The 25,514-nt window shown below is 37.4% G+C and overlaps 1 protein-coding gene across 1 annotated transcript in view; it reads left to right on the plus strand.

The window, feature by feature from the left end:
* The first annotated feature begins 8,547 nt into the window (after positions 1–8,547).
* The window catches only part of LOC148952342 (alpha-2-macroglobulin receptor-associated protein), an 80,717-nt gene continuing 63,750 nt past the window's right edge, over positions 8,548–25,514 (plus strand). The window contains exon 1 of the mRNA XM_089089794.1: positions 8,548–8,717. Within this exon, the coding sequence (XP_088945920.1) occupies positions 8,601–8,717 (117 nt within the window). The 5' untranslated portion in view covers positions 8,548–8,600. The remainder of the gene's footprint in view (positions 8,718–25,514) is intronic.

Raw genomic sequence — 25,514 nt, forward strand, 5'->3', positions numbered from 1 at the left:
AACCATCAAAGACAAATTCTTGGACTTGCAAACACCATCCCAGACATACAAACAAATAGAATCAGACACACAAACAGAGAGACAGACCCTTTAGACATTCAAACCAATAATGACAAATTTTTTGACTTGCAAACACCATCCCAGATATGCAAACAAATAGAATCAGACTCACAAACAGAGATCGACAGACACTTTTGACATTCAAACCAACAAAGACAAATTCTTGGGCTTGCAAACACCAACCCAGACATGCAAACAATAGAATCAGACGCACAAACAGAGAAAGACAGACACTTTAGACATTCAAACCAACAAATATAAATACTTGGACATACAAACACCAACCCTGACATGCCAACAAATAGAATCAGACACACAAACAGAGAAAGACAGACACTTTAGACATTCAAATCAACAAAGACAAATTCTTGGACATGCAAACATCAACCAAGACATGCAAACAAATAGAATCAGACACACAAACAGAGAAAGACAGACAATTTAGACATTCTAACCAACAAATACAAAGTCTTGGATTTGCAAACATCATCCCAGATATTCGAACAAATAGAATCAAAAACACAAACATAGAAAGACAGACACTTTAGACATTCAAACCAACAAAGAAAAATTTTTGGACTTAGAAACACAAACCCAGATATGCAAACAAATAGAATCAGACACACAAACAGAGAAAGACAGACACTTTAGACATTCAAACCAACAATGACAAATTCTTGGACATGGAAACACCAACCCAGACATGTAAACAAATAGAATCAAGCACACAAACAGTCAAAGACAGAAACTTTAGACATTCAAACCAACAAAGACAAATACTTGGACTTGCAAACAGCAACCCAGAGATGCAAACAAATAGAATCAGACACACAAAGTGAGAAAGACAGACACTTTAGACATTCAATCCAACAATGACAAATTCTTGAACATGGAAACACCAACCCAGACATGCAAACAAATAGAATCAGACACACAAACAGAGAAAGACAGACACTTTAGACATTCAAACCAACAAAGACAAATTCTTGGACTTGCAAACACCAACCCAGACATGCCAACAAATAGAATCAGACACACAAACCGAGAATGACAGACACTTTAGACATTCAAACCAACAAAGACAAATTCTTGAACTTGCAAACATCAACCCAGACAAGCAAACAAATAGAAGCAAATGATTAAAAAAATTTGGGGGCCCGGGGGCAATCGGGGGGCCCGGGAGCATTTTGGGGGCTGGGGCATTTGGGGGGCCAGGGGTCTTTGGGGGCCCGAGGGCATTTGCGGGCCCCGGGGGCCTTTGGGACCCATTGGGGGCCCCGGGGGCCTTTGGGACCAATTGGGCTGGGGGGGGGGGTTTGGAACCCTTTGGGGTTGGGGTAGGCGGGTCCTTTGGGGTTGGGGTAGGGGAACTCACAACATTTTTCAAATGGAACTTGTGCATTATAACGACCACAGAGTTTCACCCTCAAATCATCTTCTAAATCATCTTCTAAAATCATCTTGTAAAATGCCTCAAATGGTTTCGCTTAAATCATCTTCTAAAATGTCTCAAAACGGTTTCGCCCAAATAATCCCTAAACGTAATTTCTGCGTGTTAATTTTGTTTGGCATCCCTGCGCTGTCACATTTGAAATTCCTAGGAAACCCTTTCCCGCGTTAATCTCTTCATCTCTAAGATGTTCCTGGTTACACTATTATGGTTTCGATAGAATATTAATTTTATCCCTCAGACCTAAAGATCAAAGAAGCCGTATTTAAAAAATAGAATACTAATTTTTCTCTCTGACCTAAAGACCCTTTATCCCTCAGACCTAAGATCAAAGAAGCCATATTTGTTTCTCAATTCCCCTTTCATAAATCAATAATTCCTTTATATTATGTAAATCAATTTCTCGGAAATTCACTTCCCCCTCGTGGATCAATATATTGTCTATATGGTTAGGCAAATGCGCACTCAATTGTAGGTGTCAGCACGGTGTTCGTTCCGTATTCATTATGGCCTTTCTACTTCTCTCCTGTAGATTTCCTGAGTTTGTCATTCCAGGACCTGTCTTGGGATCCTTTATCCTTGATACAAATCACGTGCCCAAGATATCACCACCTTCGCTGCAAACTAAGGTCTATGACCATGGGCTGGCCTGAAATAGAGTGGACTGCCTGGTTTATGACTTGATCTCTCCAATCGATGTTCAGGACTTACTGAAGGCAGTCATTTTTGAAGGCAGAAATTTATAATAATATACGGTATTTTGACAAAAGCCACGCGGGGCTTTTGTTTACAATAGCCGTGATTCTTTCATAGGAAGTGCGATAGCGCTGCCTAAGTAAAGAACGATGTGGGCACAATGTGTTTTTTTTTTGTTTTTTTTTCTCCATTCCCGGGCACTTCGTACCGAAGGAGTTGTCGTAGAACTTCGAAAAGGGCTCATTCGATTGGAACTTGGAGTGGCTAGTACCCTTTTTAATAGTCGAAAGTGATTGGAGGGTAACTACCACCCCCCCCCCACGCCCATAATTCCCCCAGACACATCCAATCAAAATTTTGAGAGAGCCATTTTGTTCAGTGTAGTTGATTTCCAGATATAAAATATATTTTTGAGGAGGACAATCCCCCACATCCCTCAGGACAAGGGTTTAAAGTGATGTCCTTAGGGCATATAAGGTTTTTATAGAAGGCGTTGTCGTAAAAACTTCAAAACAAGCTCATTCGATTATATATTCGAAGGGCTAGTACCCTATTTAATAGTCGAAATTGATTGGAGGGCAACTAGCTCCCCCCACACCCATCATTCCCCCAAACACATCCAATCAAAATTTTTAGATAGCCAGTTTGTTCAGCGTAGTTGATTTCCACATGGAAAATATGTTTTTGAGGACGACACTCCCCCACAACCCTCAGGGCAAGGGTTTTAAGTTATGCCCTGGGGGCATATAAGGTTTTTATAGAAGGCGTTGTCGTAGAAACTTCAAAAATGCTCATTCGATTGGAAATTGAAAGAGATACTGCCCTTTTTAATAGTCAAAAGTGATTGGAGGGTAACTAGCCCCCCCCCCCCTCACGCCCATTATTTCCCCAAACACATTCAATCAAAATTTTGAGATAGCTATTTTGTTCAGCATAGGTGATTTCCAGATAGAAAATATGATTTTGAGGAGGACACTCCCCCACAGCCCTCAGGGCAAGGGTTTTAAGTAATACCCTGGGGCATATAAGGTTTTTAAAGAAGAATTTGTCGTAGAAACTTCAAAAAAATCTCATTATATTGGAAATTCAAAGGGCTAGTGCCCTTTTTAATAGTTTAAAGTGATTGGAGGTCAACCCGCCCCCCCCCACACCCATCAGTCCCCCAAACACCTCCACTCGAAGTTTTAAGAGAGCCAGTTTGTTTAGCGTAGTTGATTTCAAGATAGAAAATATGTTTTTGAGGAGGACACTCCCCCACAACCCTCAGAGAAAGGATTATAAGTTATGCCATGGGGGCATAAAAGGTTTTTAATGGAACCTTTGTCTTAGAAACTTAAAAAGGGCTCATTCGATTTGAAACTCAAAGGGCTAGTACCCTTTTTAATAGTCGAAAGTGATTTGAGGGCAACTAGCCCCCCTCTCACGGCCACCTTTTCCCCATTACACATCCAATCAAAATTTTGAGATAGCCATTTTATTCAACGTAGTTGAAAGTTTTGGAAATTTGGTCTTTAAGGATGAGAGCCCCTCCCCCCACAGGCCTCAGGGCAAGGGTTTTAAGTTATACCCTGGGGTTATATAAAGTTTTTATTGAAAACTTTGTCGTAGAACCTTCAAAAGGGCTCATTCAATTGGAAATTGAAAGGGCTAATGCCTTTTTTAATAGTTGAAAGTGATTGGATAGTGACTAACGCCCCTCTCACGCTCACCATTTTCCAAAACACAGCCAATCAAAATTTTGAGATATCCATTTTGTTCAACGTAGTTGAACGTTCTGAAAATTAGGTCTTTTAGAATGATAACCCCTCAGAGCCCTCAGTGCAAGGGTTGTAAGTTATGCCCTGGGGGCATAAAAGGTGTATATAGAAGGCGTTGTCGTAAAAACTTCAAAAAATGCTAATTCGTTTGTAAATTCAAAGAGCTAGTGCCCTTTTTAATAGTCAAAAGTGATTGGTGGGCAACTCGCCCCCCCCCCACGCCCATCAGTTCCCCAAACACATCCACTCAAAAATTTGAGATAGCCATTTTGTTCAGCGTAGTTGATTTACAGATAAAAAATATGTTTTCTAGGAGGACACTCCCCCACAGCCCTCAGGGCAAGGGTTTTAAGTACTGCCCGGGGGCATATAATGTTTTTAAAGAAGGATTTGTCGTAGAAACTTCAAAAAAGCTCATTAGATTGGAAATTCAAAGGGCCAGTGCCCTTTTTAATAGTCGAAAGTGATTGGAGGGCACCTAGCCCCCCCCCCCCACACCCATCATGCCCCCAAACCCATCCAATAAAAATTTTGAGATAGCCATTTTGTTCAGCGTAGTTAATATCAAGGTAGAAAACATATTTTTCAGGAGGACACTCCCCCACAACCCTCAGAGCAAGGTTTATAAGTTATGCCCTGGGGGCATATAAAGTTTTTATTGAAATCTTTGTCGTAGAAACTTGAAAAAGGGCTCATTCGATTTGAAATTCAATGGGCTAGTGCCCTTTTTAATAGTCAAAAGTGATTTGAGGGCAACTAACCCCCCTCTCATGCCCACCTTTTCCCCAAACACATCTAATCAAAATTTTTAGATAGCCTTTTTATTCAACGTAGTTGAAAGTTTTGTATATTTGGTCTTTAAGGATGAGAGCCCCTCCCCCCACAGGCCTCAGGGCAAGGGTTTTAAGTTATACCCTGGGGTTATATAAAGTTTTTATTGAAAACTTTGTCGTAGAACCTTCAAAAGGGCTCATTCAATTGGAAATTGAAAGGGCTAATGCCTTTTTTAATAGTTGAAAGTGATTGGATAGTGACTAGCGCCCTTCTCTCGCCCACCATTTTCCAAAACACAGCCAATCAAAATTTTGAGATATCCATTTTGTTCAACGTAGATGAACGTTTTTGAAATTAGGTCTTTTAGGATGATAACCCCTCAGAGCCCTCAGTGCAAGGGTTGTAAGTTATGCCCTGGGGGCATAAAAGGTGTATATAGAAGGCGTTGTCGTAAAAACTTCAAAAAATGCTAATTCGTTTGGAAATTCAAAGAGCTAATGCCCTTTTTAATAGTCAAAAGTAATTGGAGGGCAACTAGCCCCCCCCCCACGCCCATCATTTCCCCAAACACATCCAATCAAAATTTTGAGATAGCCATTTTGTTCAGCGTAGTTGATTTCCAGATAAAAAATATGTTTTCTAGGAGGACACTCCCCCACAGCCCTCAGGGCAAGGGTTTTAAGTAATGCCCGGGGGCATATAATGTTTTTAAAGAAGGAGTTGTCGAAGAAACTTCAAAAAAGCTCATTAGATTGGAAATTCAAAGGGCTAGTACCCTTTTTAATAGTCAAAGGTGATTGGAGGGCAACTAGCCCCCCCCCCACACCCATCATTCCCCCAAACACATCCCATAAAAATTTTGATATAGCCATTTTGTTCAGCGTAGTTAAGTTCAAGATAGAAAACATATGTTTTTGGGGAGGACACTCCCCCACAACCCTCAGAGCACGGACTACAAGTTATGTCCTGGGGCATATAAAGTTTGTATTGAAATCTTTATCGTAGAAACTTGAAAAAGGGCTCATTCGATTTGAAATTCAAAGGGCTAGTACCATTTTTAATAGTCGAAAGTTATTTGAGGGCAACTAGCCCCCTCTCACGCCCACCTTTTCCCCAAACACATACAATCAAAATTTTTAGATAGCCATTTTATTCAACGTAGTTGAAGGCTTTGGAAATTAGGTCTTTAAGGATGACAGCCCCTCCCCCCATAGCCCTCAGGGTAAGGGTTGTAAGTTATGCCCTGGGGGCATATAAAGTTTGTATAGAAAGTTGTTATATAAATTTAAAAGGGCTCATTGATTATAAATTCAAATTGCTCTTTTTAATAGTCGAAAGTGATTAGAGTAATTAACCCCCCTCTTACGACCACCATTTCCCCAAAAACATTCAATCAAAGTTTAGAGATAGCCATTTTGTTCAACGTAGTTGAAAGTTCTGGAAATTATGTATTTACGGATTACAAATCCCCCAGAACCCCAAGGGTAAAGGTTGTAACTTCTGCCCTGGGGGCATATAAGGCTTTTATAGATAGAATTGTCGTAAAGCTTCAAAAGGGGCTCATTCAGTTTGAAATTGAGAGGGCTAGTGCCCTATGTAATAGTCGAAAGTTATTGGAGGATAACTAACCCCCCTCTCACGCCCCTCATTCCTCCAAAAACATTCAATCAAAATTTTCAGATAGCCATTTTGTTCAACGTAGCTGAAAGTTTTAGGAATTAGGTCTATAAAAATGACACCCCCCCCAGCCCTCTGGGCAAGGGCTGTAAGCTATTCTCTGGGAGCGTATAAGGTTTTTATTGATAGTTTTGTCGTAGAAACTTTAAACGAACTCATTTGATTGGAAATTGAACGTGCTAGGGCCATTTTTAATAGTTGAAAGTGATTGGAGAGCGACTAACAGCCCTTTCACGCTCACCATTTCTCCAAACATATCCAATCAAAATCTTTAGATCGCCATTTTGCTCCACGCAGTTTAAAGTTCAGGAAATTATACCTTTGACCAGGACACTCCCCCTACAGGGCAAGGGTTATAAGTTATGCCCTGGGGGCATATAAGTTTTCATTGAAATCTTATAAAATAGAATATTGAAAAGAATAGTCTTCATTCTTTGGGCTGACTAAACGAGTCTGGAGAAGAACCTCCGAAGAATACAAGATGCAAAACCCTGCCGAAAATTCAGTCCAAAAGGAGGTATTTCCAAAGCTATTGAAGCTCCTCTGGGATGAGCTGGAGAAGGATGACAATGTCAACTTTCAAAATAGGTTCACAGCATGCTTTGACAGGAAATGTTGCATCGAAAAGATTCCCGATAGCCGATCAAATGACAAAATCTGTGATGCAGTTGGTGATTTTGTCATAACTTCCCTTGAGAAAAGGCGGTTTGTCACTGTTGGTACTGTGTCGCGAACCCTAAACGAATAGAAATTACAATAAATAACCGAGTCAAACTTAAAACGGGAAGAAATCAACATGAGTAGGGCTTAAACCCCATATGCCTTCCCAAGGCCAGAACAAAATTTGCACTTTACAGAAAAAAAATACAAATGAATGTGAATTGTCAGTTCAATATTTATATACTGATATTTAGTAATCAAAATGTTAGTATTACTTAATTTATTAAAGTTATGAAAGTAAAAACATTTATATTTTTTCAGTAAAGTGCAAACTATGTTCTGGCCTTGGGAAGGCATAGGGGTTTTAAGCCTTACTCATGTTAATTTCTCCTCGTTTTGAGTTTGATTCGGTTATTTATTGTAATTTCTGTTCGTTTTGGGCTTCATTTATTTATCGATGCTGGTTTGTGGTAGTTTTACGCTTGGTAGATAATTTGATTTTATTTTCGTTCATTTTTGGTTTAATGGAGTTCTTTACTTTTGTATTAAAAACTTATTTTGTGGAAAAAGTTTTGTTTAATTAATTCAAGGTAAAAGAGAATGTTCTTCAGCAGAGTGCCTGTTTCTGCAAGTTTATTTCTAACACTTTTGTCCCTGCTAAGGCCAAAATACCATCGAGGTAAAAATTATAAATAGCGAAATAACTCGAAACTATCAAAGATTAATTTGAATAGTATTCTAGTTTCAGAGGCCGTACCTCTGTGTGGTAGAGCATTTATCCCCTACCGTATATCCGGTCTATAAAATTTCAGTGTTTATTATCTAACGTACTAGCCAAAGAAAATGTCCGTCGACGGATGTAAAAAAAAGAAAGTAACCGTAAAGTACACTGCTTTTAGAGGACCGGAGTAAAAAGAATTAACCCTCTTTGTTAAAATTCAAAGTCTCTTTGCTGTCAATATGGGAAAACTTAAATTTTTATATCAATTCCAAACTTTCTAAATGATCTTAAATAGAGCTGTTTCCAAACGTCCTAAGACAACCTCTGTCAAAAGTCAAAGAATTTATGCGTGAAATTTCGGCACAACCTTAACTTTCTGACTATGTGCTGATTCTTTCGGGTGTCAGGAGTAAAGAAAAATTAGCTAGAGTTCTAAGGTAACACGGTCAGAGTAACTGTAACTATAATAAGAAAAACACATGAAGTAGCCTGTAGCACAAAGTACCGGGTCCAAGATCCAAACGCACTCACGGGACCCAATTTCGTGAGGATGTAAGTTGAACTCATGAACACCTTTCATCCTCGTGAAAACAACCATTTGTTTGACAAAAAGGTGGGCTTTTCTCTTCAGTTCTGCTCTGGTCTCAGTGTAGAATTCAACTAGATGTCTAATGAAAGCAAAAACACACAATCATTGAACAAATCCAGCTCGACAACACGGATTCAAGTAGACGCATGACTTTTATCCGGCTCTCTTTCTTGTGAAAATCGGCCCATGCAGTACTGACTGGCAAGCATTTTGAAAATGAATAACGTTGAACTAATGTGTATCAGCATTTTCGCTCTATGTATCTTTATCTTCAGCAATGCTGCTGACTTTAAAATACAGAAGTTAAATCTCGTCTGGGAAAAAGCTTCACAGGTTAGTTAGGGAACAATATCAATTTATGATTTGATATCTTAAGAAGCAATGGTCTTCCCTTTTCTACTAACCTAGGCTAATAGGCTAGCAACTCTCTCCAGAAGTAAGCCACTTGGTACCAAGATCACTGTATATGCTCTTCCTCCACTCTAATATGTGAAAAGCTTCACAATTTATAATTTCTGTGTAAATTTCATCTTCTGAGCTATTATAGCCTATATTGAGTTTAGATCTGAACTCAATCTTCTCACTAGAATGACCAGGTGTTTGGGCTGTGAATGGAAGTGTTCATTCTGCAAAGGTAGCACCAGACTGGTATTAGTGTGAAGCCCAAATTCAGAACATTGTCAGTAAGACACTAGAACCACTTCAGTCCACTATTGCTGCTTTACAGAACTTAGACACTAAGATCAAGGAGGCTAGGAAAAAATCTTTGGTAAATGTTTACCAAATCATATTATTGAGTTACAACTAAAGTGAATATATCTCTTGATGCCTTTTTTATGCTCTTTACAAATATATTAGGGGAATGGGGGTAATTGTATTTCTGATGTAAATGAAAGATAAGTTTAAACTTTCCACCCCCCCCCTAATGTGCAAATACATACCCTGGATTGGTATATATAGGAGTAGGGGCTAAAATTCATTTTTGACAAAAATGATTATTATATTCATAAAGAACATAAAAAAAAGGCATTGAGTAGTATATTCACTTTAGTCATAACTCAATAATATGATTTGGTAAATATTTACCAAATCGTTTGTTAATTTAAAGCTGTGTTAAAGAAAAACATCGACAAGAAATTCATAGATATTGATGCATGTGTTGCTTCCTTAGAGTAAGTATCTAGTGCCCAATTTAATCCTAATATGCTTTGTAAATTAGTTTGATCTGAAGTAGAGGCTTTAAAAAACAGCCTTAATGATCAATTAGAAAGCCAAGTTAAGAGGCTTATCATTGAGGCCAGAGATTGTCAAAGGAGAAAGTTTAATTTTGTGGTGTTTAGTGTTGCTTCAAAGCCAAATGATGAACATTTTATATTTGAGTTCCTGCAGCATAAATACAGTCTCCCAAATGTTAGCATTTTGAATGTGCACTTATTGATAGGCTCTAACAAACCTCCTGTATTTGGCACAAGTACCCAGAACCACTCTCCTATCATGTTCTCTGTTACTGCTTCTAGAACAACAGAAAATTATTTTTCAGAAATCTTATGAAAAAAATAGAGCTGGACAAGTACAGTTCTATAATGATGTTTCTAAGGTAGACCATATCAGAATAGCACTGCTTTATGTTGAACTCCATTCCAGACCAGCAAATGATAAATGTGATCTAGTGATTCAGGGAAATAAGTTTGTCTAAAAAAACTGTCTGCAGCATCAGCTGCAATGCAAATAAACTAGCTGCTTCTCATTTGCCTCTGTATAGCCCTTGTTCTAGTGTAACTTTCTTAGATGTTAGGGCCAGTGTTTATAATGGACAGTCAGAAGAAACTTATTTTGGTGCTAGACCACACACTCCTAATTCCAAAATATCCTTTCTAAATATTTCACTCATTGTCATAACAAATTCCCTGTAGGCCCTTAATGGGACTCTGAAATTGTATTTGTGTTGCCCTCTACAGAGGGAAACTTTTCCTCTAATCCATCTGAAGTTTTAATACAATATAGTCATTAGTAGCCTATAGGAATATCTAAAATTAAAAGAAAAAGAATTTGAAAAACATAATTTTTTCATTGGGGAGGGGGGGGGGGATATAGGTCTAGTTTATTTTAATTTTCAACTTTGCTCTTTACTTCCATCACAAAAACTTGTTGTTTTTAAATCAATTAGCTCAAAAGTAACATCCTAAGAGTAGGCAATAGCCATACATGTGCTAAGGTCTGGCCTATGTAGGTGAGCAGGTTATATTGTTTGTCAAAGAGAAGCAAAGATTACTACAAACAACTTGCCACAGCACCAAGCCATATGAGGCCAACACAGCTACACATGCTCCTCCTCCGTCCCAATCTATTCAAAGTCTCACTTTTTACACCCTCCCACAAAGTACCCATTTCCTTTAAATCTTTCTTTATGACATCCTCCCATCCCGGACGAGGATGACCTGCTTTCTGTTTAGCCCTAGACATTTAGCCAAAAAGAACAATCTTCAGCAATCTGTCATCCTTCATCCACACAACGTGCCCTAGCCATGCCCTAGTTACATTCACTCACATAATGTGAATAATGCATATCATTACCAGATACAAACAAGCAAGCAACCAGGTGAAAAATATCTCTAGAAAGATTTCTGAGCAGTATGAGGAGGCAATAGCTGCATCAGCTGAATCAAATCCTAAAAAAAAATCAGAATTATGCCTCAGATAAAAAGCCTGGAAGACAGTCAGTTACCCATCTGGCACATAATGGCTCTAAAATTGATGATCCCCAAGCAATAGCAAATTCCCTTAGTGATCAATTTGCCTTCATCTTCACACCTGTTGACAGTGCTCCTCTGCCAGGTCCCCCAAATATGACATCTTAAGTGTAATGCCACCTATTACCATCAATAAAGTTTACCTTGAAACCCATCTTAAAAATATGAACCCAAATAAATCAGTTGAACCAGATGGTATTTACCCTCAACTTCTCAAAGAAGTACATGCTGAACTGTCTCTTCCTTTTACCAAGAATTACCAGAAGTCTCTAAATTTAAATTGTATACCTGCAGAATGGAAGTTAGCACATATTACCCCTGCGCATAAAGGTGGTAACAGAGATAAGGCGGTTAACTACAGACCAATAGTATCACCTCTGCTGTGAGAAAAATACTCAAAAGCATAGTCAACTCTGTAGTCATTCAACATCTGACTCAAAATAAGCTGTTGTCCCCGTGCCAGCATGGTCTCTGTTCTGCTAGATCAGTTGAGAACAACCTTATTGATGCATATGAATATGTTGCTGAACATAGACAAGGGTTTCCCAGTTGTCATGATTTAGCTGGACTTTGCAAAAGTATTTGATAAGGTGGGCCACAGGCAACTGCATATTTAAGCTTGAAGCTATTGGTATTAATACATAAACTATTGAGTGGGTGATGCTTTTCCTTAGTAATAAAAAACAAGCAGTTAAAGTGTTTGGGAAAAATGGACAGTCATTTCCTCTCTGATGTTGTGGAGGTGAGATGTGGAGTACCTCAAGGCACAGTCCTGGGCCCAACTTTATTTAATTTTCATTAATGATACACCTTGTAACATCAAAAATAAAATAGGCCTTTATGCAGATGATTCAAAAGTAATTGGTTGAGTTGAATGTTCAGAAAAAATTGAAATCATTCAATCAGACTAAGACTCATTTACTTGCTGGGCAGGGGCTTGGAAGCTGAAGTTCAATGTCCAGAAATGCAAGGTTATCCACTTTGGTAATAAAAACTCAAGACACTAGTACTCAATAGTCAATTGACAAAACAAGGCAACATATTGTCAGTAGTCATGCTGAACATGATCTGGCTAGATAAGTTCAGAACAACCTTATTGATGCATATGAATATGTCACTGAACATAGACAAGGGTTTCCCAGTTGTCATGATTTAGCTGGACTTTGAAAAAGTATTTGATAAGGTGGGCCACAGGCAACTGCATATTTAAGCTTGAAGCTATTGGTATTAATGCATAAACTATTGACTGGGTGATGCTTTTCCTTCGTAATAGAAAACAAGCAGTTAAAGTGTCTGGGGATAATGAACAATCGTGTCTTTATGATGTTGTGGAAGTGAGAAGTGCAGGACCTCAAGGCATAGTCTTGGGCCCAACTTTATTTAATAATTTAATTGATGATGCACCTTGTAACATCAAAAATAAAATAAGCCTTTATGCAGATGATTCAAAGGTAATTGGTTGAGTTGAATGTTCAGAAAAAATTGAAATCATTCAATCAGACTAAGACTCATTTACTTGCTGGCCAGGTTGGCCTTGCTCAAGACACTGGCCTTGCTCAAGACACTAGTACTCAATAGTCAATTGACAAAACAAGGCAACATATTGTCAGTAGTCATGCTGAACATGATCTGGGTCTCTCAGTTGATGAACAGCTGAAGTTTAATTTGCATGCCCAGACTGTGGCAGCAAAGGCTAGCCAGAATCTCAGTATATTTGAGAGAACTTTCAGTAGTCATTCACCCTCAATTGTTTCAAAGCTCTGTAAAGGTTTACTTTGGCCTAAGCTAGAGTTTGGCATAATCATAGCCATCCCAATTAATAAATCTGACCAAGAAACTTTAGAATCAGTTCAGATGCATAAAACTGAATGCATCTGAGGTTTCTATAACATTCCCTACCCCTCCTGGCTTGAAAAATTAAATTTACCCTCACTGACCTATTGTCAAAAAAGAGGGGATATGAGTATGGCATTCAAGCTGCTCAACCATAAAGAACTTATCCTAAATGTCTCTTCAGGGACAATAGGACATGATCAAAAACTTTTCAAGAAGCATGCCAACTCAAGGTTATGTAGCAAATTCTTTTCTAATCAAGTGGTGAATCTATGGAGCTTGTTAGACCAGGAAACAGTATCTTCTGTCAGTATTGAGTCACTCAAATCATCAGTTGACAATGAATGGTACAACAAGCCTTGGCAATTATTTTGGGACTCACCTGATCAGTCAGTACACAATCTTCACTGACTAGCGACTACAGGATCATCCTATCACTGGCAAGTGCCAGCTATCACTGTTGCTATTAAGGTAATTAACAAATAAGCACTAAGCTACTATTCAACTCCATAACCTAGTATTAGTCTACAGTTAGGCCCACTCAGAAGGAAATACTATAAAATTTAGTGCAACAGGACTTTTTGTTCCAACAGGAAAACCTTCTGATGTAGCCTATGCCAAGTGGACTTGTTCTTTGTCACAAGAGGTGAGCTGCTATCATGTACCTTAGTTGTCAGTACCAGATCAAGTCCATGGGAAATAAAAAAGAATCTTAAAGGTACTTCAGACCTCATTTTGGATTAATTAAAGAAAAACTTACAAAACAAAAGTTTTTATATATAAAAGTAAATAGACATGCCAAACTTAAGACCAGTAGAAGTAAAGTCAAGACCAGCTAAAATAATTCCAACTTAAAATCACCAAAATTACAGTTAAAGGTTAAATTAAACCCAAAACAAACAGAAATTGAAATACACAATCATAAAGATGATTGTGTATATAGAGGAATAATTAAAGAGTAAAAAGAAAATTTAATATTCTAGTCAAACTTGAAACAAACAAAAACTACTTCAAGCAGGAGTTTAGTTACTGCCCTATTCTTTGTCCTCTAACCATAAAAGTTTGAAAGTCTATTGCATTGTTTGCGTTTTATTGAAAACTATTTGTATTTTAAACAATGTGCTCTGTTTTTCAAAACATGGACAACAAACAAAAATTAAATCATTATAATAATCAAGATAACTAGAAAGAACTAATTAAATAAACTGAATATTTACTTTATAATGATATTAGTCCCTTGAAAATAAGTCCCTTCTATATAAAGTGCCTCTGGAAAAAATAATAATATAATGTAGCCTAATGGCTCTTTACTATAGGCAACACTGTGCATTGCCTCTGATAAGAAGTTCTATCAATTAAAAATTTTCTTTGTTTTGACTTAGAATCTGACACCATGTTATTTAAATAAATCAATATATTCAAAACCCCAGAAAATTTTTTTACCTTATTTGCATAATTTACTTCACATTCTACCCTTGCATAGCTGATTAACACTACATTGACAAAGGGGATGCAAAGGCAGTCTAAGTGTCTATATGCAATTGGCTCACGCATCTAAAGTGTGAAATTAGCGGCATTTCAATGTTTTCCTCTGAGAAATGTTTGTGCCTTTAAGTGAATAAACCAAAAAAGCAGGTTTTTTCAACTGAAAGTAAGGATCAACATTAAAACTTAAACAAACAGAAATTATTACGATATAGGGAGGATACTCCTCGACAGTACCTTGCTCTTCACGCAAACGTTATTTAGAATGTTCAACAAGCTATCTTATTCTAATTTAACAAACTTTGTGTTTGTTGAGTTGCAACTGCTCTTTCTGTGATTTCATGATTTTATAATTTTTTTTATTAATAAAACTTTTATTTACAATAAAAAGTCTGTGTCATAGTATATTTCGATTTACTAGACGGATCTTCAATACGTAATCGTTTACGCAATGAAATATCTAAATCCAATGCTACCTAATATTTCATTAATTCAATACCTAACTTAACTTGTCTAGGTCATATTACATCATTTGAAAACAAAAGGAATGTAACAAAAGTGAAGAAAGCATAAAAATATGAACTAAGGAGGTGTAAAGTGAAGGCCATTGATAAAATTGCCGAGGATCTGGAAGACGCAGCTATATGGCATATTAGTAAAGTATTTTACTGGCGTGTTAATAAATTGAGAGAGAGTAGTCCATCTGGACCTGTCCCAGTTAAAGATAAGAACGGGGGCACAATTAACGATAAGGAAAGAGTTAAAGAGAAATAGGCAGATCATTTTGAGAATGTGCTAAACAGAGATAGAGTTGCAGGTAAAGATATAAAAGAAAATTAAAAAGAAAATTGTGATACCATGGATGTAAAGAAAGATTTTTTATGTGGAAGAATTAGCAACAGTACTAAAAGGATTAAAAATAATGAGGCTCCAAGTGCTGATAGTGTGGTAAATGAGTTTCTTAAGTAGGGCAGCTCTGAGGTTAGAGATAAGTTACTGAAGACTATGAATATAATTTTTGAAAAAAGGGAAGTGCCTAGCAATTTTAAGAAAACCTTAATTAAACCACTGTAAAAGAAAGCTGATAAGAGTGAATGTGGTAATTATTGAGGCCGTAGTCTGGCCTCTGTAGGTAGCAAATTACTTAGTAATAACATACTTATTAGACTGAGATATGCTGTAGACAAAGTTTCAAGAGAAGAACAGTGCGGTTTTAGAAAAGGTAGAGGATGTGTCTACCAAATTTTCACTCTTAGGTTAATAATTGAGAACTTTCTGAGTTAGCGAGCATTCTATGGATTATGAGCAAGTGCTTGATTTTGTTGAAAGAAGAACCCTAGTAAAGGTTTTATCCTTGTATGGTATCCCCCTTTATATGGATCATTTCGATGGATTTGTTGTAAGAAGCACAGGAAAGGCAATGGGAGACCTTGGAATCAAATGGGGAGGAGAAAATACCCTGGACGTAAATTACTCTGATGATTTAAGCATCTTAGATCGAAATGTTAGCAAAATGAATGAACTTCTAGAGGTTTTGCAAGTTCAGGGTGCTAGAATAGGTTTGAAAATAAATCTTAAGAAGACTAAGTTGCTTAGGCTAGGAATAAAAGAAGATGAAAAGATGACTTTGGGTAAAAAAAAAGACTGATCAGATGAACAGCTTCACTTACCTTGATAATGCTATTATTAAAGACAGTGGTAGCAGTGAAGATGTTAAAAGTAGAATAGCAAAGGCTCAGGTTTTTTTTTACACAGTTAAAAAAATTGTAAGAATAGGAAGATAAGTCTGCAAACCAAGATTGGAACATGAGAAGCTACAGTTATGACAGTGATCAAATATGGCTCGGAAGCATAGGCACTCCAAAAAGTGGATGGAGATTTGCTAGATATTTTTCAGAGAAATTGCCTACGGATTGTTCTGGTGACCCGGCTGGCTGATCATATTTCAAACAGAAGGCTGCACGAAAAGTGGTTCAATCCTGCTTTCTATGGCTATAATGAGAGAAAGCTTGAGAGGGCTAGGGCACGTTCTGCGGATGAAGGATGACAGATTGCCAAAGATTGTTCTTTTTGGCCAACCGTCTAGGGCTGAAAGAAAAGCAGATTCTCCGCGGTTGGGGTGGGAGGATGTCATAAAGAAAGATTTAAAGGAAATGGGAGCTTCCTGTGAAGGTGTACAGAGCAAGGCTTTGAATAGATTGGGATGGAGGAGGAGCGTGCATAGCTGTGTTGGCCTCTAGCGGTTTGGTTCTGCAGTGAGTTGTCAGTAGTAGTAGCGGTAGCATTGAATAATATATATATTTTAATAACAAATGCTAAAATATTGAAAACATCAGTGCTGGCCTAGAAGAATTACGGTTTATGTCAATTTTTCATGTGGAGGTGTCGCAGCGGAATTATCTGGGGGCTATTTTCCGCCCGTTTTGATTTCTGAGAAATAATCTCCACGGAAAGGGGCATTTATGGAGTGATCGAGAAACCAATTAGAGATTAAAGTCTAATTCAAATGAAAGAACGTTAAGGAGAATTTTCAGGTTGAATTGTCTGCAAGCAATTTTACTGGGAGGGGGGATTCTCAGCGAGGATGGATCTGTCTGGAGGGAATTTGACAGGGGGAAGGTTTACTTTACGTTGGCTAAATTTCACCGAAGGAGATTTCCTAGATGGGAAGGGTCGCCCCTACATATATGAAGAGTGTCCCCCTCCTTAATACTTAGCTCTTTATGCTAAAGTTTGACCGTTTGTCCCAAATTTTTAGACTGTTTACTGAAACACGGGGGTTCTTTAGTTAGAATAGGAAGCTTTTTTAAAAGTACTAACAGCTATAGCGCAAAGAGTAAGGTAATGAGGAGGAGGCAACCCTTCATATAAGGAATAAATCTTCCAAAATTAATTTGCAAATTTTTTTTTAATTTTTCATTAAATAAAAAAAGTTTTTTTTAACTGAAAGTAAGGAGCAACATTAACACTTAAATCGAACAGAAATTATTCCGTATATGAAAAGGGGTTGTCCCCTCCTCAACGCCTTACTCTTTACACTAAAGTTTTTATTGTTTAAAAAGTAGAGTTGTGACAAGAGTCAAAATTTAGTGTAAAGAGTGAGGCGTTTAGGAGGTAACGGCTCCTTTTATATACAGAATAATTTCTGTTCGTTTTAATTTTTACTGTAGTTCCTTACTTTCAGTTAAAAAACCTTGTTTTTTTATTTAATTCAAAAAAGAAAAGCCTATTGCCTATTGCTTAAAAATAACATTTGTTATTGGGAAGTAAACAGACATTTTTCGGGAGGCGAATTTTCTCTGGGGAAATTTTCAGTAGTGAGATGTTGGGGATGCCCCCTCTTAAATACTTTGCTCTTTATGCTAAAGTATGAGTTTGTATCCCAATCCTTTACAAACAAAAAGTGAAACGGAAAAATCAAAACGTGAAAAAGCTTAAAGGATAAAATATAAGCAAAAAGAACCCTGAAATCACAGAAAAACCGGTTAAAACTCGACAATTCAAAAACAAAACGTGAAAAAAACCTTATTTAGGATAAAATATAAGCAAAAATAAGCGTGAATTAAAGAAATGCGGGAGTCCTAGCAACCAGTTTCAGAGGGGGGCTTGTTATTAGAGATAAATTTAATTCATATTAAGAGCCATTTCTGAGAGACTTTAATGGAAATACCACGTTTCTTTGAGCCAAGACTATGCATATGAAATGGAATTGTAACAATATGTGGCTGACCCACCCCATAGTGAACAATTCCACCTAACATCCAATTCCACCGGGGGGCCTAGAAACCAAGTCTACTGGGACCCTAGTGAGCGATTCCAGCGGGGCCCTAACAACCAATTCCAACGGGGCCCTAGAAACCACTTCCAGCGGTGAGGGGCTTGTTATTAGAGAGACATTTAACCCAACTAAGAGTTATTTCTTAGAGGTTTTAATTGAAATTTTACGTTTCTTTGAGCCAAGGCTACGCATATTCACGCTGCCGTGACAATGTGCGGCTAACCCACCCTAGCAAGCAATTCTAAAGGGGGAGGGCTGTTATTAGAGATAATTTTACACCAGATTAAGAGTTATTCTTGGAAGGTCTTAATGAAAATACCTCATTTCTTTGACTGGAGGTTAGATTTCAGTCCAAGACATAAATCAAGATACATTGAGTTTCTTGAAGAAATAATCCACATACAACAAGTTTCACGAACAAAAATCAGTATGCATCATGTTTCACGAAAAAAAATGTCACGATAAATTAAGTTTGACGAAAGAATAAATCAACGTACAAAATTTTTCACGACTGAAAAAATCAAGATTAACTAAGTTTTACGAACAAAAATCATCTCGCAAGATGTTTCACGAGCAAAATCAGGTTCATAGGAGGAAAAATTAATATCTATGTCTCACGAAAAGGAAAAGCAACATGCTAAATATTTCATGAAGAAGAAATAAAAATATAGCAAGTTTTTCGAAGACTTAAATCAAGATCCATTAAGTTTCTTGAAGAGATAATCCACCTGTAACAAGTTTCACGAACGAAAATCAGCATGCATCATGTTTCACGAAGAAACAACCAACATGCAACAAGTTTCATGACGGTGTCAATTGCTAGCAGTCATCAAAAGAAACGCTATTGGGACTTTTACTTTAATTTTAAATGATAGCTGTTGGGACCTTTGGTTCTTTTGCTCAGATAAATGCCCTTCCCTGTTTCTTTTTTTTGGGTTCTTTAATTATTCCCTTTTCCTCTTAGCGGTAATTATTAATTTTTTCTTAACTTTGGCTCCATCATTTTTCTTTCCTTAATTGAGTAGGTTGTTAAAAACCACGAGGTTTTAATTGCGCAGTTTGGGATGATTCACCATCGCTAAAAGTTACTTTCAGGTAACAAGTCTGGTCCGAATTGTCGGGGGGGGGGGGGGGGTTGAAAGAAGGGCATAATGCCGATTCATTTGAAGTAATGTGGTAATTGGTAAGCGTTTGGATTGGCTGGGAAAATTTGCCTACCCCTCGCTGCAGACACGTGGTTGAACGCTCTAGGGGAAAAATATTATTTTGCGGATCAGTTCTGATATATGCGTGATCTTGAAGCCAGTAAGCTTTTTTGTACTATATAATCTTTGACTTTTTAGCCTAGGTGGAGTCCAAGGAGATAGTTAGAAATATTATTGGTAACCCAGGGTGGGTACCCTTGGCCTTAGAGTTTGGCCATTTGACCGTTTGATCACGTTATCATACCCTGGGGTAGGGTATATTGTAAATTGGGTATTAACAAACACTATATTTACAAAACCGCTGTGGTAAGCGTGGGCATCCCATTCTAATGTTTGGCACCACCAGGGGCTTTCCCCTCCAGTAAGTGGTGTAGCACCATTTTTGCACCAATAAGTGGCGACACCCGTACCTTACCACACGAATACTGGTGGCAGCGAAAAAGGAGCTATCAACAGCAGTGATGGCAAAAGATCAAGTGTGTCCGAAGATACTGGTGAAAATTAGCCTACAGTATAGGCTTTAGGCTGTAAAAGTTGGCACGGAAAAACAGAGTTGGAAGATTGCGAATTTAAAATTTGATGAGCCAGGCTCCTACCTAGGAACAACATAGTGCATGAGAAAGGATAGAGCCCCCTTTCATTCCCTCCTTTCGTCAAGGTTTGGGCTGAGCCTAAACGAAAATTAGAGAAAACGAACACAAAAATACGGCATTATGAAGATCTAAATGGGGTGTGCCTAGTTAGACAATAATAAAAAACAATAACGTGAAATTAATTGGGTATGAGTCAAAAGTAGGGGAATCTCCGTATTAGAAAGTATTATAGGGTTTAAGAACGGATAAGAAAAAAGTGAGTCGGGTTTGAGTGAATTGAGTGAATTTGAGTGAATTGGCGGACTTAGATATAATCTTCAGTGACGAAGGTTATAAGATTATTGAAGACGGCAAATTAGGAAATTTGTCAGTTTTGTGCCCACATTTGATAAGGAAGATGGAAGGCACTGTCCTATTGAGTAATCGGCCTAAGAGGAGATTATATTTGGAGTACGATCATCCAGGGAGGATACGTGATTTGTTTTACAGGGTAGTTCCCCTGTTTGAGTTTAGTCCAGCTAATTCACTAGTGGAATATTTGCGCGGTTTTTCAGTTTACTTTCTTGAAAACCCTTGTTAATTCGTTTTTCGGAGATATATTTCACTGGCGTAAAATTGCTTGCTGTGAAAGAAGTTGTTATTTCCTAATAGAGTGTAGATATTCCGGTTTTGAAAAATTGTTGATTCTCATTACACGGCGCTAATAGTTCATGATAGTAATTGCGTACCATAATTTTTACGTGTCGCAATTTTTGAACTCGCCACGATTAACTAACTAATTAAGAGATAATATAATCGGGAAGGAGTATATTCAGTAAAATAAAAGGGTACGAACTAAACAAGGAAGATATAATATATGAAAAAACAAGACGAAATCACCCCTCAGATGCTGTGTAAAATGAAGGGGAGTTGCGGGTAAGAGAAAATATGGATTAAGAACGAACAGATTCAGAAAATGAATTAAGAAGAAATAATGATGGATGGAATCAAAGTAGTCCAAATAGACGGAGCAGTGTTGAATCGAGATCCAGCAGGGGCTCACGAAAAAGTAGTCATGTAGATATGACACAATACATATTAAGTTTCATGAAGGAAGAAAAAATAGCTAGAGAGCAAAATGAAGAGGCTGATAGAAAAGCTAGAGAACAAAAAGAAGAGGCCGATAGAAAAGCTAGAGAGCAAAAAGAAGAGGCTGATAGAATAGCCAGAGAAAAAAGGAGGAGGCTGATAGAATAGCCAGAAAAAAGGAGGAGGCTGATAAAATAGCCATAGAAACAAGGAGGAGAATTATAAAATAGCTAGAGAGAAAGAAGAGATAGAGCACCAAGAGTTTAACAGACCCATGATAGGTCTAATAGAAGCGCGTTGGGGAATTCCAGAAACTGAGATTTTATCACATCTAACTTCTAGGCTATCGAATAGCCCTAATAATTTGTCTAAGAATCGATCGCAAGAAAAATGAAAGTTACCAGACATTAAATGCTAAGACGGAAAAATATACAACTTCGTTGGCTACAGGGGGAGGTGGACCGGCCCATAAAACAAATTGGGAGGCTGAGCCCCCCTGTCAAAAAAACGAAATGCTTGATACTCGTTTTCGAAATGTTTATAATCCACAAAAATGGGATGCGGAAGTAAAAAGACCACATAATATTGAAAATAAGACATGTGAGAATGATTTTTCGAACTTTTCATTTTTGAACTTTTATTTTATCGTCATGGAAAGGCAGTGTGGTCTCCGAAATTATCAACACCGTATTTGTTATAACTAGATTGTTATACCTACAAAATTGCAACAGTCCGTAGCCATTGCTGTTTTCTTTTCCTATACCAAATTTACCTAGGCTAGGATACCATCTATCCCTAACTCTACCGACTTGGGAGTTAAAATCTCCTAATTAAAACACCATGTTTCTACCTGGGACCCGGTCTATTTGCTTCTGTAATTGTAAGTAAAATTCATCTGAACCACTAGTATCTCCTTCAGTTGGCTCTACAGGAGCATATACTACTATAACTGATGCCCTGAACTTTTTAGTCATAAAATGAGCAATTAGTATTCATATTATTAATACCTTCCAAGCCTAAACAAAACTTAGCAGCTTCCTTATTCATCATGAGCCCTACTCCCTATCTATGTATCCCATCCTTCCTGCCTGAGTAAACAAATTCTATTTCACCTCATGCCATGCTTCCTATCCCTTAGATATGAGTTTCTGAAACTCCTAATAAGTCCAGTTCGAATCGTTTCAAGTTCTCAGTCAAAATGTCGATACAACAGTTATTTTTTAATGTCAAAACATTCCAAGTTCCAATTTTCGTGTTCTTTAAATCATTGAAATTATTTTTGCCTCAAGAAAAGCAATGACCCCGGACACCAATGCAGGACGGGGACCAACACATCTTCTCAAGTCTACACCGAGGCGCTTAAGCCGGCTTAGAACCGGACAGCAAGATGTCCCTGGGACCTCCAGTATGAAGGGAAGCTTTGCGCAATCATGGGCCTATTCTTTGTCACAACATGGTTTTCAGCGATGTTCTTCTATCAACAAGAGTCGAATTCCTGCACAGACAGTCTCAAGCCTATTACCTCCGACTCATTATATATCCATGCCTACAAATATTATGCTACTACGGGGAGGCAACCCATAGTAGATAAATTAGCTAGGAAGAGGTTTTTCAGCCTGAAAACGCCCAACAAAACAAACGAAGCCGAGAAGAACTGTCCAATAATCAGAATTCTGTGTTAATGATGTGTCGTTTATTTCAATACAGTAATCCTTTTATAAAATTAAATAGAAGAAGAAACAGTATTTCAGCTAAAAGTAAGGACCTACATTAAAACTTAAAATAAAAAAAAAAATTTTCAATATATGAGGGGGCTTACCCCTCTTAAACCCCTCTCTCTTTACGCTAAAGTTTTGTTGTTCCCCAATTCTTTAGAAAGACTTCATAAACATTAGGGCCGTTTAATTAGAATAAAAAGCTTTGTCAAAGCAATTTAGACGTTAGTTAGACTGAGGAGGGTGTAGGCCCGCTCATATATGGACTAATTTTTGTCTTTTTGAATGTTGTTCCGTACTTTAAGTTGAAAAAACTTGTTTTTAAAATTTTAATTTCTGATTGTTAATCAGATTATGCCGGAAAATCCGGCTCCCTCAAGGTGGTTTCAGGCACCATCCCCTCTCCCCACTCTGCATCCACCAACACTTTCATAACAGGTGACCGGAAATTTAAAAAAATCTTATTGTTCTTATTAAACCTCCATTGTGTTTCAGGAGTCATTCTTCTGGAATTAGGACAAAAAGTCAAAACTTTAGCGTAAAGAGTAAGGTCTTGAGGAGGGGGCAACCCCTTTCATACATGTAATGATTTCTGTCCGTTTAAGTTTTGATGTTACTCCTTACTTTCAGTTGAAGAAACTTTTTTAATATAATTTCTGATTGCTTTTAAATAGCACCGGGAAATCTAGCTCCTCCCGGCCTGAAAGATTCCTTAAATTTACGTTACCCACAGAAAAATTCCACCCTGTAAAATTTGTTTTCATGTAAAACTCGCCCCCCCCCTCTCCGGGGAAATTTTTCCAAGACATTTCCATTCTAGCTGAAAATTCCACCCAGAAAATTTTTTGCGGATTATCTCTGGTGAAAATTTTTTCTGAGCGCACTTTCATTTGAAAAAGACTTTAATTTCTGATTGTTTTTAAAATCATGTCGGTAATCCCCCCCCCCGTGGCGGAAAAGTTTCCCACCAAAAAGGCAGCAAAAGGGTATTTTCCAGCAAAGATTTTTTTGGCGGGAGGGGAGGGCTATTTTCTGTGGGTTATTTTCCGCGTGGAAGGGAGAAATTTTCAAGGGGATTAACCCCAGCCACCGAAAAAGGACAAGCAAAGATAAAAAAAAAAAGAAACGCTAAAATCTTTAGATGCGTCAAACAAGGCATATTTAATTCCGATAAAAACCAGAAAAGAACAGAAACGTCTAACAGTAAGGAAAAAAGAATTGCAACTAATCAAGTGAAGAAGAGAAAGGGAAAATCAAAATTGCTCGTCAATAAAACTAAAAGTTTTTAAAATCTAACCTGCACTAGGCTGGACTCTTGTTACCTGGGGGTTGGAGTAGCTTAAATACATTTGGTTTGCTTTTTTGTGCGGGAGGGGGAGGGGGTTCAGTTTTTTTTAGTTTTCCTTTATAAAAAAAATATTGTGTATAGTTTTCTTATCTCTTCTTGCACTGTTCTTGTGGTTCCATTCTTTTGGTTTTGTATTTCTTTCGTTTTTATTCTTTTGTTGTAAAAGAACAAATGAATAAATAAATCTTAAAACGAAAAAAGCTTTAATTAAATATGCGAATCAAGATTGAAACTAACAAAAATCCCTGCAGAAAAGAGTATGGGTACGGCCTCCTTCCCTAACTGTTAAAGTCTAAAACCTGCTACGTTATTGGTGCTTTACTGAAAATAAGATATATTACAAATATTTTATTACGTACTTATTACAAAATTAAAAATAAAACTACAGTAAAATTAAATTTTTAAATGATGTAATTTTCAGCAGCTGATATCACTAAATATCAAATATTTAGCTTAATCTTATTCCTTCCCAAAACTGTTCACGACAAATTTAGTTCCACTACAAACAAGAATTTAGCGAATGCCTCCGTCCCCAGCTGTATAAATCTAATGCTTACTGCGTCATTGGCGCTTCATTGAAAGCCAATTATATTACAAATGTTCTCTTTTCCAGTTGTTACAGCATTGAAATGAAAATAAAAATTACACCATTAAAATTTTGCTTATTCAATATTATTTATTATAAAAAAGAATTTACTTTTTCAATTTTATTTATTTAAATAGAATTAAACCTTTAGCCTCCTTATAGTATATTAAACGCTAAATGCATATTAAATGCGTTCAAGAACTAACGGTAAGTAAATGTTTCTCCTTGTACCATTAAATATTACATTCAGATGCCTACTGGGACAGAAATTTTAGCCGACTGCGCCACTGCAGGTGTGGGTGGTTTTAAGAGAAAACAAGGTGAAAATGTTCGATGAAATCAGGTTCCAACCTGAGTGTTTAGCCTGTAGTTAAAATGGGTTCTGACTATATCTGAAATTAAAAAAAAAAAAAAAAAAAAAAAAATATACCCCATAAAAGTTTTTCAGACAGGAAACATTCTGATGTTTGTATTGTGGACATGTTATTGATTGCAATGGGTGAACTGGTATTGAGTACTATAGTTGTCAGCAGAGGTGTCATGAATGGGGGGGGCAAAAAAATCAGGCAGTCAATGAAAGATGTTGTGTTGTTAAAATAGTAGCACAGTGCATCACTAATTTTAATAGCAAAATCATCTAAGTCAGTAAAATAACCTGCCAGTCTGAAAATCCATTGTCCACCACTGCCCCAAACACAGGGATAGTGATTGCCTCTGGTTGGTACCAGACCAGGTCCATGCAAAAGCAATCACTTGTACTACTCAGTTC

The sequence above is a fragment of the Artemia sp. Qi Xiang Cuo genome, chromosome 5, assembly GCF_049724085.1.
Source record: "Artemia sp. Qi Xiang Cuo chromosome 5, ASM4972408v1, whole genome shotgun sequence".
Lineage (NCBI taxonomy): Eukaryota > Metazoa > Arthropoda > Branchiopoda > Anostraca > Artemiidae > Artemia > Artemia sp. Qi Xiang Cuo.